This window comes from Neomonachus schauinslandi, chromosome 5 (genome assembly GCF_002201575.2).
Source record: "Neomonachus schauinslandi chromosome 5, ASM220157v2, whole genome shotgun sequence".
Lineage (NCBI taxonomy): Eukaryota > Metazoa > Chordata > Mammalia > Carnivora > Phocidae > Neomonachus > Neomonachus schauinslandi.
Genome location: NC_058407.1, coordinates 108,526,419 through 108,539,283, shown reverse-complemented (window position 1 = coordinate 108,539,283; position 12,865 = coordinate 108,526,419). Strand labels below are relative to the sequence as shown.

At 37.9% G+C, this 12,865-nt stretch overlaps 1 protein-coding gene across 1 annotated transcript in view; it reads left to right on the top strand.

The window, feature by feature from the left end:
• Positions 1–12,865, top strand: part of CCDC7 (coiled-coil domain containing 7) — a 178,987-nt gene that overhangs the window by 38,752 nt on the left and 127,370 nt on the right. The window contains exons 4-5 of the mRNA XM_044915230.1: positions 10,089–10,109; positions 10,431–10,463. Of these exons, the coding sequence (XP_044771165.1) occupies positions 10,089–10,109; positions 10,431–10,463 (54 nt within the window). The remainder of the gene's footprint in view (positions 1–10,088; positions 10,110–10,430; positions 10,464–12,865) is intronic.

Sequence of the window (12,865 nt, the reverse complement as noted above, 5' to 3'; positions counted from 1 at the left end):
CAGAAAGGGAGGATGAAACTGTATAGGAACAGAGATGTGTAATTTTGAAGTTAAATTAGCATCAATTCAAACTATCCTATTAAAGGTTCATGATATTCATTGTAACCCTAAGGTAACTACTAATAAATAATTTAAAAATATATAAAAAAGGAAATGAGAAAGGAATCAAAAGAGTATGCTACAAAAAGTTAAACCAAACAAAAGGAATTAATAGAGGAAATGAGTTTTTTTTTTAAGATTTTATTTATTTATTTGAGAGAGAGAGAATGAGAGACAGAGAGCATGAGAGGGAGGAGGGTCAGAGGGAGAAGCAGACTCCCCGCCGAGCAGGGAGCCCGATGGGGGACTCGATCCTGGGACTCCAGGATCATGACCTGAGCCGAAGGCAGTCGCTTAACCAACTGAGCCACCCAGGAGCCCGAGGAAATGAGTTTTTATTTTATTTCATTTTTTTATTTTTTTAAAGATTTTATTTATTGAGAGAGAGAGAATGAGAGACAGAGAGCATGAGAGGGAGGAGGATCAGAGGGAGAAGCAGACTCCCCGCTGAGCAGGGAGCCCGATACGGGACTCAATCCCAGGACTCCAGGGTCATGACCTGAGCTGAAGGCAGTCGCTTAACCAACTGAGCCACCCAGGCACCCGAGGAAATGAGTTTTTAAAATAGTTTTAAATAGTTTTAATAGTTTTAAAATAGTATGATCTACAGAAAAATAACAAATTGGCAGAAATAAATCATTCCAGGGAGGTAGTTACATTAAATATAGGTTAAGGCGAGCCTCGGTGGCTCAGTCAGTTAAGTGTCTGCCTTCAGCTCAGGTCATGATCCCAGGGTCCTGGAGCCCCACATCAGGCTCCCTGCTCAGCAGGGAGTCTGCTTCTCCCTCTCTCTCTGCCCTTCCCCCACACTCATGCTCTCTCTTAAATAAATCAAATCTTTAAAAATAAATAAATATAGATTAAATATAGATTAAATTATATATATTAATATAATATAAATTAAATAAATATAGATTAAATTCTTCAATCAAAACCAGAGACTGGCATTTCTAAATTTAGTTTGTTTGAGGAATCTCCATACTGTTTTCCACAACAGTTGCATCAGCTTACATTCCCACCAACAGTATACAAGAGTTCCCTTTTCTCTACATCCTTGCCTACATTTGTAGTTACTTATCTTTTTGATACTAGCCATTCTGATAGCTGAGGTGATATGTCATTGTGCTTTTGATTTGCATTTCCTTGATAATGTTGAGCATCTTTACATGTATCTATTGGCTATCTATATGTCTTCTTTGGAAAAATGTCTGTTCAAGTCCTCTGCCCATTTTTTAATTGGATTGTGTTTTTATTTCTTTTCTTTTTTTGGTTTTGAGTTATGTAGTTCTTTGTATATTTTGGATGTTAACCCCTTATGAGATACATCATTTGCAAATATCTTCTCCCATTCAGTATATTGCTTTTTTGTTTTGTTGGTGGTTCATTTGCTATGCAAAAGCTTTTTATTTTGATGTAATCCTAATAGTTTATTTTGCTTTTGTTTCTCTTTCCTTAGGAGACCTAGCCAGAAAAAAGTTGCTATGGTCAGTGTGAAAAAAAAAAAATAGTGTCTGTGTTCTCTTCTAGGATTTTTATGGTTTCAGGTCTCACATTTAGGTATTTAATCCATTTTTAGTTTATTTTTATGTATGGTATAGAATCGTCCAGGTTCATCCTTTTGCATATAGCTGTCCAGTTTTCCTAGCACCATTTATCAAAGAGATTGTTTTTTCCCCATTGTATATTTTTGCCTTCTTTGTTGTAGATTAACTGACTACACAAGCATGGGTTTATTTCTGGATTTTCTATTTTGTTCTATTGATCTATGAGTCTATTTTTGTGCCAGTACCATACTGTTTTCATTATCACAGCTTTGTAGTATATCTTGAAATCTGGAATTCTGCTACCTCCAGCTTTGTTTTTCTTTTTCAAGATTGCTTTGGCTATTTGGGGTCTTTGTGGTTCCATACAAATTTTAGGACTGTTTGTTCTAGTTCTGTGAAAATGCCATTGCTATTTTGATAGGGACTGCATTAAAGCTGTAGATTGCCTTGGGTAATATGGACATTTTAACAGTATTCTTTCAATCCGTGAGCATGGAATATCTTTCCATTTGTTTGTGTTATCTTCCATTTATTTCATCAGTGTTTTATGGTTTTCAGAGTACCGGTCTTTCACCACCTTTGTTATATTTATCCCTAGGTATTTAATTTCTTTTGGTGTAATTGTAAATAGAATTGTTCTCTTAATTTCTCCTTCTCCTATCTTGCTAGAAATGCAACAGATTTCTGAATATTAATTTTATATTCTGCAATGTTACTGAATTCCTTTATTATTTCTAATAGTTCTACTAGTTTAGGGTTTTCTATATATAGTATTAGGCCATTTGCAAATAACAACAGTTTAACTTCTTCCTTACCAATATGGATGCTTTTTATTTATTTTTCTTGCCTGAATGGTGTAGCTAGGACTTCTAGTACTATGTTGAATTAATTAATAGTGGTGAGAGTAGACATCCTGTCTTATTCCTGACCTTAGGGGGGAAGCTCTATTTTTTTTCCCCATTGGATATGATGTTAGCTGTGTGTTTTTTTAATATGGCCTTTGTTATGTTGATGTATGTTTCTGCTAAACCCACTTTCTTGAGAATTTTTATCACGAATGGCTGTTGAATTTTGTCAAATGCTGTTTCTGCATTTATTGAGATGATCATATGATTTTTAATCTTTTTAGTTGATATGATGTATCACATTGATTTGTGAATATTAAACCATCCTTGCCCCCTCAGGATAAATCCCTCTTTTTTAAAAAAAGATTTTATTTATTTGAGAGACAGAGAGAGCACATATGAGTGGGGGAGGGGCAGAGGGCAAGGGAGAGGGACAAGCATACTCCCTGCTGAGCAAGGAGCCTAACACTGGGCTTGATCCCAGGACCCTGAGATCATGACCTGAGCCAAAGTCAGACACTTAACCATCTGAGCCACCCAGGTGCCCCAGAATAAATCCCTCTTGATCGTAGTGAATGATCCTTTTAATGTATTGTTGAACGTGGTTTGCCTATATTTTGTTAAGGATTTTTACATCTATGTTCATCAATGGTATTGGCCTATAGTTTTCTTTTTTTGTGGTGTCTTTGTCTGATTTTGGTATTAGGGTAATGCTGGCCTTGTACAATGAATTTGGAAACTTTCCTTTTTCTTCTGATTTTTTGGAATAGTTTGAGAATAGGTAGTAACTCTTCTTTAAATGGGTGTCAGAATTCACCTATGAATCCATCTGGTCCTGGACTTTTATTTTTGGGCAGTTTTTGATTACCAATTCAATTTCATTAGTAGTAATTGGTCTTCAGATTTTCTGTCTCTTCCTGATTCAGTTTTGGAAGATTGTATATTTCTAGGATTTTATTCATTTCTTCTAGGTTGTCCAGTTTGCTGACATATAATTTTTCATAGTATTCTCTTATTTTCTGTTGTATTTCTGTGGTGTAAGTTGATTCTTTTCTTTCCGAATTTATTTATTTGAGTTTTTTTCTTTTTTTCCTTGATGAGTTTGGCTAAGGGCTATCAATTGTGTTTATCTTAATAGGGAGATACATAGCAACACAGGCCTACCTCAAGAAACAAGAGAAAGTTCAAATAAGCAATCTAACCTGACTCCTAAATGAACCAGAAAAAGAACAAAGCCCAAGGTTAATAGAAGGAAGAAAAGCTAATAAAGATCAGAACACAAAAAAATAAAAAGACTTTTAATAAAGTAAAAGATCAATGAATGAAACCAAGAGCTGGTTCTTTAAAAAGATAAACGAAAGATCCAGGCTCCTTGAATGCTGGATTGGAAACCAGAAGTCTAACTATTTATTTTGAAAGTCTGTATTCCTTGATTAAATATTTTGTCTCTCAGGCCTCTGTTCCTGTTGCTTGTGGTCAGCTGGTGGATTTGAGAAAGATTTCCTTAAATGCCTTGAGCCACACAAAAAATAAATAAATAAATAAATAAATAAAGAAAGAAAGAAGAAAAGGAGAAAAAAATTTTTCCTGTTCCTTTAAGATTGGCTCTGTGTTGGGGCACTCCTTCAAAGCTTAGCCAGGCTGTTTACAGATCTTGAGTTAGCCGTCATTTTCTGCTTGCTCTGAGATAAAGATAAGCCAAAGGTGAAAGTTTAATGTTCATTCAGATATTTTTCTGAGCATGAGTCTTGGCCTGGGCAAGTGCATGGCTTACTAGATTCCCCCTTATATATGGGATCTTTTCAAAATCCCTAGTTTCCAAAGTAACTCTTTACCCAGCTTTTTCTTCTAGGCTGTTGACATGTATATTATTTGCCACAAAGGCAATCTTTCTCAGGGAGCTGTAGCTTGTTTATTTGCCTTTCAATGTTGAGGAATGCCCTCTACTTAGCTGGGTTTTTGTTCTTTTGTTTTTGTTTTGCTTTGTTTGTTTTTTGCCTTGAGAGAGTTTTGAGCTAGATGAAACAAAGGCAAAAGCTGCCAGTCCTTCAGGACTTCTTTCGGCTTCAGTGACACAATATGCCTATCTGGAATTTTGGTTACAGGTTATTATTTCACTTTAAAAAATATTATGCCATCTTCTCATTAGGAAGTCTTTTATGACAGTGGCATTGAGTGCCAGCCCCATTAGCCACAATTCTTTTTAAGAGTGGGGTATTTACTCAGATGGCTAACAGACACATGAAAAAATGCTCAACATCACTTATCATCAGGGAAATACAAATTAAAACTACAATGAATATCACCTCACACCTGTCAGAATGGCTAAAATTAACAACACAGGAAACAACAGATGTTGGTGAGGATGTGGAGAAAGGAGAACCCTCTTACACTGTTGGTGGGAATGCAGACTGGTGCAGCCTCTCTGCAAAACAGTATGGAAGTTCATCAGAAAGTTAAAAATAAAACTACCCTACGATCAGCACAGTGATTCTCAAACTTTAGCGTGCAGTGGAATAAATTGGAGGGCTAGTTAAAACACAAATTGCTGGCCCTACTCCCAGAGTTTTTGATTCCCTTGACTGGGGTAGGGCCTAGGAATTTACATTGCCAATGAATATCTTTGTTTAGGTGATGCTGATGCTTTTGATTGTGGGACCACAATTTTTTTTTTTACTTTTTTTTTATTCTTATGTTAATCCCCATACATTACATCATTAGTTTTAGATGAAGTGTTCCATGATTCATTGTTTGTGCATAACACCCAGTGCTCCATGCAGAATGTGCCCTCCTCAATACCCACCACCAGGCTAACCCATCCTCCCACCCCCCTCCCCTCTAGAACCCTGTTTGTTTTTCAGAGTCCATCGTCTCTCATGGTTCGTCTACCCCTCCGATTTCCCCCGCTTCATTCTTCCCCTCCCGCTACCTTCTTCTTCTTCTTTTTTTTCCCTTAACATATATTGCATTATTTGTTTCAGAGGTACAGATCTGAGATTCAACAGTCTTGCACAATTCACAGTGCTTACCAGAGCACCTACCCTCCCCAGTGTCTATCACCCAGTCACCCCATCCCTCCCACCCCACCCCCCACTCCAGCAACCCTCAGTTTGTTTCCTGCAATTAAGAATTCCTCATATCAGTGAGATCATATGATACATGTCTTTCTCTGTTTGACTTATTTCGCTCAACATAATACCCTCCAGTTCCATCCACGTCGTTGCAAATGGCAAGATCTCATTCCTTTTGATGGCTGCATAATATCCCATTGTATATATATACCACATCTTCTTTATCCATTCATCTGTCGATGGACATCTTGGCTCTTTCCAGAGTTTGGCTATTGTGGACATTGCTGCTATAAACATCGGGGTGCACGTACCCCTTCGGATCCCTACTTTTGTATCTTTGGGGTAAATACCCAGTAGTGCAATGGCTGGATCATATGGTAGCTCTATTTTCAACTTTTTGAGGAACCTCCATACAGTTTTCCAGAGTGGCTGCACCAGCTTGCATTCCCACCAACAGTGTAGGAAGGTTCCCCTTTCTCCGCATCCCCGCCAACATCTGTCTTTTCCTGACTTGTTAATTTTAGCCATTCTGAATGGTGTGAGGTGGTATCTCATTGAGGTTTTGATTTGGATTTCCCTGATGCCGAGCGATATTGAGCACTTTTTCATGTGTCTGTTGGCCATTTGGATGTCTTCTTTGGAAAAATGTCTGTTTATGTCTTCTGCCCATTTCTTGATTGGATTCTTTGTTCTTTGGGTGTTGAGTTTGATGAGTTCTTTATAGATTTTGGATACTAGCCCTTTATCTGATATGTCATTTGCAAATATCTTCTCCCATTCTGTCGGTTGTCTTTCGGTTTTGTTGACTGTTTCCTTTGCTTTGCAAAAGCTTTTTATCTTGATGAGGTCCCAATAGTTCATTTTTGCCCTTGCTTCCCTTGCCTTTGGCGATGTTTCTAGGAAGAAGTTGCTGTGGCTGAGGTCAAAGAGGTTGCTGCCTGTGTTCTCCTTTAGGATTTTGATGGACTCCTGTCTCACATTGAGGTCTTTCAACCATTTGGAGTCTATTTTTGTGTGTGGTGTAAGGCAATGGTCCAGTTTCATTCTTCTGCATGTGGCTATCCAATTTTCCCAACACCATTTGTTGAAGAGACTGTCTTTTTTCCATTGGACACTCTTTCCTGCTTTGTCAAAGATGAGTTGACCATAGAGTTGAGGGTCCATTTCTGGGCTCTCTATTCTGTTCCATTGATCTATGTGTCTGTTTTTGTGCCAGTACCATCCTGTCTTGATGACGACAGCTTTGTAATAGAGCTGGAAGTCCGGAGTTCTGAAACCACTAGCTTTGCTTTTCTTTTTCAACATTCCTCTGGCTATGCAGGGTCTTTTCTGGTTCCATACAAATTTTAGGATGATTTGTTCCATTTCTTTGAAAAAAGTGGATGGTATTTTGATGGGGATTGCATTGAATGTGTAGATTGCTCTAGGTAGCATTGACATCTTCACAATATTTGTTCTTCCAATCCATGAGCATGGAATGTTTTTCCATTTCTTTGTGTCTTCCTCAATTTCTTTCATGAGTATTTTATAGTTTTCTGAGTACAGATCCTTTGTCTCTTTGGTTAGATTGATTCCTAGGTATCTTATGGTTTTGGGTGCAATTGTAAATGGGATCGACTCCTTAATTTCTCTTTCTTCTGTCTTGTTGTTGGTGTATAGGAATGCCACTGACTTCTGTGCATTGATTTTATATCCTGCCACTTTACTGAATTCCTGTATGAGTTCTAGCAGTTTTGGGGTGGAGTCTTTTGGGTTTTCCACATAAAGTATCATATCATCTGCAAAGAGTGAGAGTTTGACTTCTTCTTTGCCAGTTTGGATGCCTTTGATTTCTTTTTGTTGTCTGATTGCTGTGGCTAGGACTTCCAATACTATGTTGAATAGCAGTGGTGATAGTGGACATCCCTGCGCGTTCCTGACCTTAGGGGGAAAGCTCTCAGTTTTTCCCCATTGAGAATGATATTCGCTGTGGGTTTTCCCTAGATGGCTTTTATGATATTGAGGTATGTACCCTTTATCCCTATACTCTGAAGAGTTTGGATCAAGAAAGGATGCTGTACTTTGTCAAAAGCTTTTTCTGCATCTATTGAGAGGATCCTATGGTTCTTGTTCTTTCTTTTATTAATGTATTGTATCACATTGATTGATTTGCGGATGTTGAACCAACCTTGCAGCCCAGGGATAAATCCCACTTGGTCGTGGTGAATAATCCTTTTAATGTACTGTTGAATCCTATTGGCTAGTATTTTGGTGAGCATTTTTGCATCCATGTTCATCAAGGATGTTGGTCTGTAATTCTCCTTTTTGATGGGGTCTTTGTCTGGTGTTGGGATCAAGGTAATGCTGGCCTCATAAAATGAGTTTGGAAGTTTTCCTTCCATTTCTATTTTTTGGAACAGTTTCAGAAGAATAGGTCTTAATTCTTCTTGAAATGTTTGGTAGAATTCCCCTGGGAAGCCATCTGGCCCTGGGCTTTTGTTTTTTTGGGAGATTTTTGATGACTGCTTCAATTTCCTTTAGTGGTTATAGGTCTGTTCAGGTTTTCTATTTCATCCTGGTTCAGTTTTGGTAGTTGATACATCTCTAGGAATGCATCCATGTCTTCCAGGTTATCTAATTTGCTGGCATAGAGTTGCTCATAATATGTTCTTATAATTGTTTGTATTTCTTTGGTGTTGGTTGTGATCTCTCCTCTTTCATTCATGATTTTGTTGATTTGGGCCATGAATTCTATGTGCAGTATTCCCCTAGTGCTGGAGTTCTGCCGTTCTCATTGATCGGTAAACTTGGTCTTGGCTGGCTCTTCTCACTGATCTTCTGGGGAGGGGCCTGTTGCCGTGGTTTCCAAATGTCTCTGCCGGAGGCGGAATTGCCCCGCCCTTGCCCCCTCCCAGCTAAGTAATCTGCTTGGGTTTGCTCTCCGGGGCTTTTGTTCCCTGCGAGCTTTCCGTACAGGTTTGGAGGCGGAGAGTGAAAATGGCGGCCTCCCAATCTCCGCCCCGGAGGAGCCGAGAACTCGGGGCCCTGCTTCTCAGTGAGCCCCCAGAGAAAAGCCATCAGTCACTCCCGTCTCCCCGGTCTCTGGCCCCACTCCGTGCTCACCTGGCCTGTGACCGCGCGTTTCTATCTCTTGCCCCCAACCCCGTGTGGAGTCTCCAAACCCAGCAGATCCCTGCGGTGCACTCCTGCGCGGCTCCTCCTGGGGGAGGAAGGGGGAGTCTCCCTGGATCTGCTGCTTGTTGGTTCCCTGCTGGAAGAGCAGTGGCCCGACTGTGCCGCGGATCACAGTTTATGGCAACCCCGAGCTGAGAGCCCACTCCTCGGCTCCATCTCTGCAGCCGGCTTCCCTGCTCAGATACCTGGTAGCTCTGCCACACTCAGGCACCCCCGGTCTTTCTGTGACCCCGAGGGTCCTGAGACCCCACTGTCCCGGAGGGTTCCACCCCCCGCTTAGCCACCAGAGTGACGTCCCTCAGCAGAGCAGACTTTTAAAAGTTCTGATTTTGTGCTCCGCGGCTCTATCACTTGCCAGAAGCAGCCGACGGAGGCCCCTTCCCCGCCATCTATCCTCCCGAATATCGCCTCGGATTCACTTCTCCGCACGTCCTACCTTCCAGAAAGTGGTCGCTTTTCTGATGAGAGAGTTGTTGCTCTTCTTTTCTTCGATCTCCTTTTGAGTTTGTAGGTGTTCAGAATGGTTTGATCCCTATCCAGCTGAATTACTGAGAGGAGACGAAATCCAGGTCTCCTACTCCTCCGCCATCTTGCTCCGCCCCGCTGTGGGACCACAATTTTTGAACTATTGATTTAGAGTTAGTGTGACAGAAGAGGAATTTTAGACTAGCCTGATTTTTTAGTTAAGTAACTTTTTTTTACTGCCTGAATGAATGTAGTAATATTTTTCTTTACCAAAGTGATTAAAAACTCTTATCTGGATATGATAGAATGGGCTTTTATTTTGTGTGACAAACATAACATTTTAACATTACATTTTCTAAGTGTTAAATATTGGTATTTTGGATTTTATGATTCATTTTGGATATTCAATTTCTGTCACAATCTCCCAAACCTGTTCTTTGCATTTTCAATAAAAAATATCAAGTAGCAGTATAATATTTTATATCTTGATTTTTAGGCCTGTTATCAGAGCAAAGTCCTATTGAAGAGATAATGTTCTTATGATAATGCTTTTCATTACTATATTCTCTGCTATATGAAAAAAATCTCTTCCAAGAGGAATCTTAATTTTTTCCTTATCTATATTAAGAAAATATATGAAATCATATGTGTGAATTATTTTGGGGTATCCTAATATAAATCTATAAAGGTGGAAATTTTTCTAGAATTGTCTATGCAAGATATACTAATAACTATATCTGTAATTATAAACATTATGATTTTGGATTATAGAGTTATAATTGTAATTTGTGCATTTTTCTGATTGAGAATTATAGAGACTTATTTTATTACATCATACACTGTGAAGAATTTTTATTTTTAAATGTTTTAATTAAAACTTTATTTTCCAGATTTTGGAATCTCTTTTTAAGGTATGTTCAATATATTGCAGTTTAAACCTACTAACATTTAATACAGAAGTACATATTAATGAAGAAGAGGTTTCTAAGTTTTGAGGAAGTAAAAAGAATTCCCAAATTTGCTACTATACATATTTAAAAATGTTATGTTTGAGTTGTATGTTGCATTAGGCCCATTCTGAACCCTAGGATAATGATGTTTGGTTCAGGGCTAACATTTGATAGATGAAGACACAACACACACACACACACACACACACACACACAAATGCACTCATGTGTATCTATATGTTTGAATAACTTGACAATAAGTATTCTTTTTTTTTTTTAAAGTGGTTTCAGCGACAGGTCAATCAGATGGAAGAGGTAAGTATAACATTTCTTAATTGTGAATTAAATTGATATTAAAATTTTGAATAATCATTGTTTATAATCTTTTCATTTAGATAGAGAAGGAATAAATGGGTAGAACAAAATGTTTCTCAGTGATTACACACTGCAGTCCTGCATGTATCTGGAATTCTCTGAGTTTGACACATTGTTTCTCCTAAAATTAAATTATCATTCTTTCCTAATTTACATAGAAGAGTAAGTGACAAGACAAAACTTATCAACTTAAACATTTCTCCTGTATTTAAAAAAGCATGTATAGGGGTGCCTGGGTGGCTCAGTCGTTAAGCGTCTGCCTTCTGCTCAGGTCATGATCCCCGGTCCTGGGATCGAGCCCCGCATTGGGCTCCCTGCTCCGTGGGAAGCCTGCTTCTCCCTGTCCCACTCCCCCTGCTTCTGTTCCCTCTCTCGCTGTGTCTCTCTCTGTCAAATAAAGAAATAAAATCTTTAAAAAAAAATTAAAAAAAATTAAAAAGCATGTATAATATAATCTACTTACTTGTAAAATTATATATTGGTTTTCTTTAAACTTAATGTTCTTTTAATGATTTCTTTTTTGTACTTTAGATTTTCAGATGTTTTATCACCATTTTGAAAGCTAGTGGTCTCTAAACTTAAGGGTTTTTAATTCTATTTTGGGAAAGACTTTATGCTGTTAATGTAGCAGAATGATTTCTAGGGTAGCCTCAGTGATTTATAGAATGATTCTTGTTCTCCCTTGGTTATACTTATGGTTTAGTCCAATTAAACACTCTTGAATCCCAGGTACTTTAAATTAAATAGGTTCATTTATTTGGGATATAAAATTAAAAAGTAAAGATAGAAATTGTAACTATCTCCTAGTACCATTTTATTATTTTACCTTTGGCTCCAGAGTAGACTTTTATGGACTGTATACTATTTGCTTTAGGATAGATATGGTTGACATTGGAAGATGTTAAGTAGTTCTTCTTTGACTATGATAGATCGATCATTATCTTTCCACAGATGGAGAACTGAGGTGAAGTCCACTGTTCTCCCCTCTTGTAAAATGCATACTTTGCAACTTGAACAGTCTAGCTTGCCTTCTGCCTTCTTACTTTCATCTACCAACTGCTTTTTATTCTATTTTATTCATGGATTTGTCTCACTTTCCTCTTTTTATTCTTAGTCCTGTCAGTGTGAAGACCCACCCCAAATCCTAGCTTCTCAGTTCCTTGACTCATCTCCCCAGAACTAGTGTCTTTCTTTACCTTTGACCCTCACTTCCTGTCATACTCTAGACCTTATCATTAACCAAATTGCTTTATTTTAAAAATCACTAATTCAGGCAACTTATTCTTGAGCTACAAATTTCTATCTTATCAGTTATTATTTAAATACTATTCTGGCCACTCTTTGACTTTATCAAGACCACTAGTGCATTCATTTCTTAACCTTCCTGTAGGTTTTTTACTCATTTTTCTTTTAAGCTTGGAGAATATGTACTTAATAACAGTGAATTTCTTAACTTCCTACTCTCCTTTACCTCTTGCTTTTTTCATTGCACTCGTTTAACAAAATTTAACCTTGAATAAATGCAATTATTTACTCTTTGGGCCTTTAGCTTAGCTGTGAAACACTGATGAAGTGACACAGTTATTCAGACATAATTATTCCAAATACTGCCTGGCAATTCCTTTGTATTTCCAAAATGAATTTCAATCCTTTTCATCTATCATCTCAAACCCACATTCCCTCTGTCCCATTTTCATTTTCACTGTCAGCCAGTCACTTAAAATGCTTGAAAATACAAGCCATCAGCTAGAATTCCTTCATTTTCTGCTATCAAATAAAAATGTATTTATATCCATGCTCATTCTACACTCCTTTCCTTTGTTAAACAGATATTATTCCTCTTCCTACATAAAACTCATTCTTTTACTTGTTTTGGATCTTAAGAAATTTGATTAATCATTCTTGTATATTAAACTTTTCCTAATAAATTGTGTCATTCCTTTCAGGTTTTAAATATGCTCATATCTTTCTAATTTGATGCCACAATCCCTACAGTTACAGGCCTATTTCTCTTTTGCCGTTCACAATCAACTTTTAAAAACTATTTTGTATGCAAATCAGGAGGAAAATAGTTGTTAGATTATTGTTGGAGAATAAAGACAAAACGCAAGATTTATAAAAGAAAGGAGAGAAGGGGCACCTGGGTGGCTCAGTTCATTAAGTGTCTGCCTTCGGCTCAGGTGATGATCTCAAGGTTCTGGGATCCAGCCCTTGTCGGGCTCCCCACTCAGCAGGGAACCTGCTTCTCCCTCTCCCTCTGCCCCTCTCCTTGCTCCTGCTCTCTCTCTCTCTCTCAAATAAATAAATAAATAAATAAATAAATAAATAAATAAATAAATAAA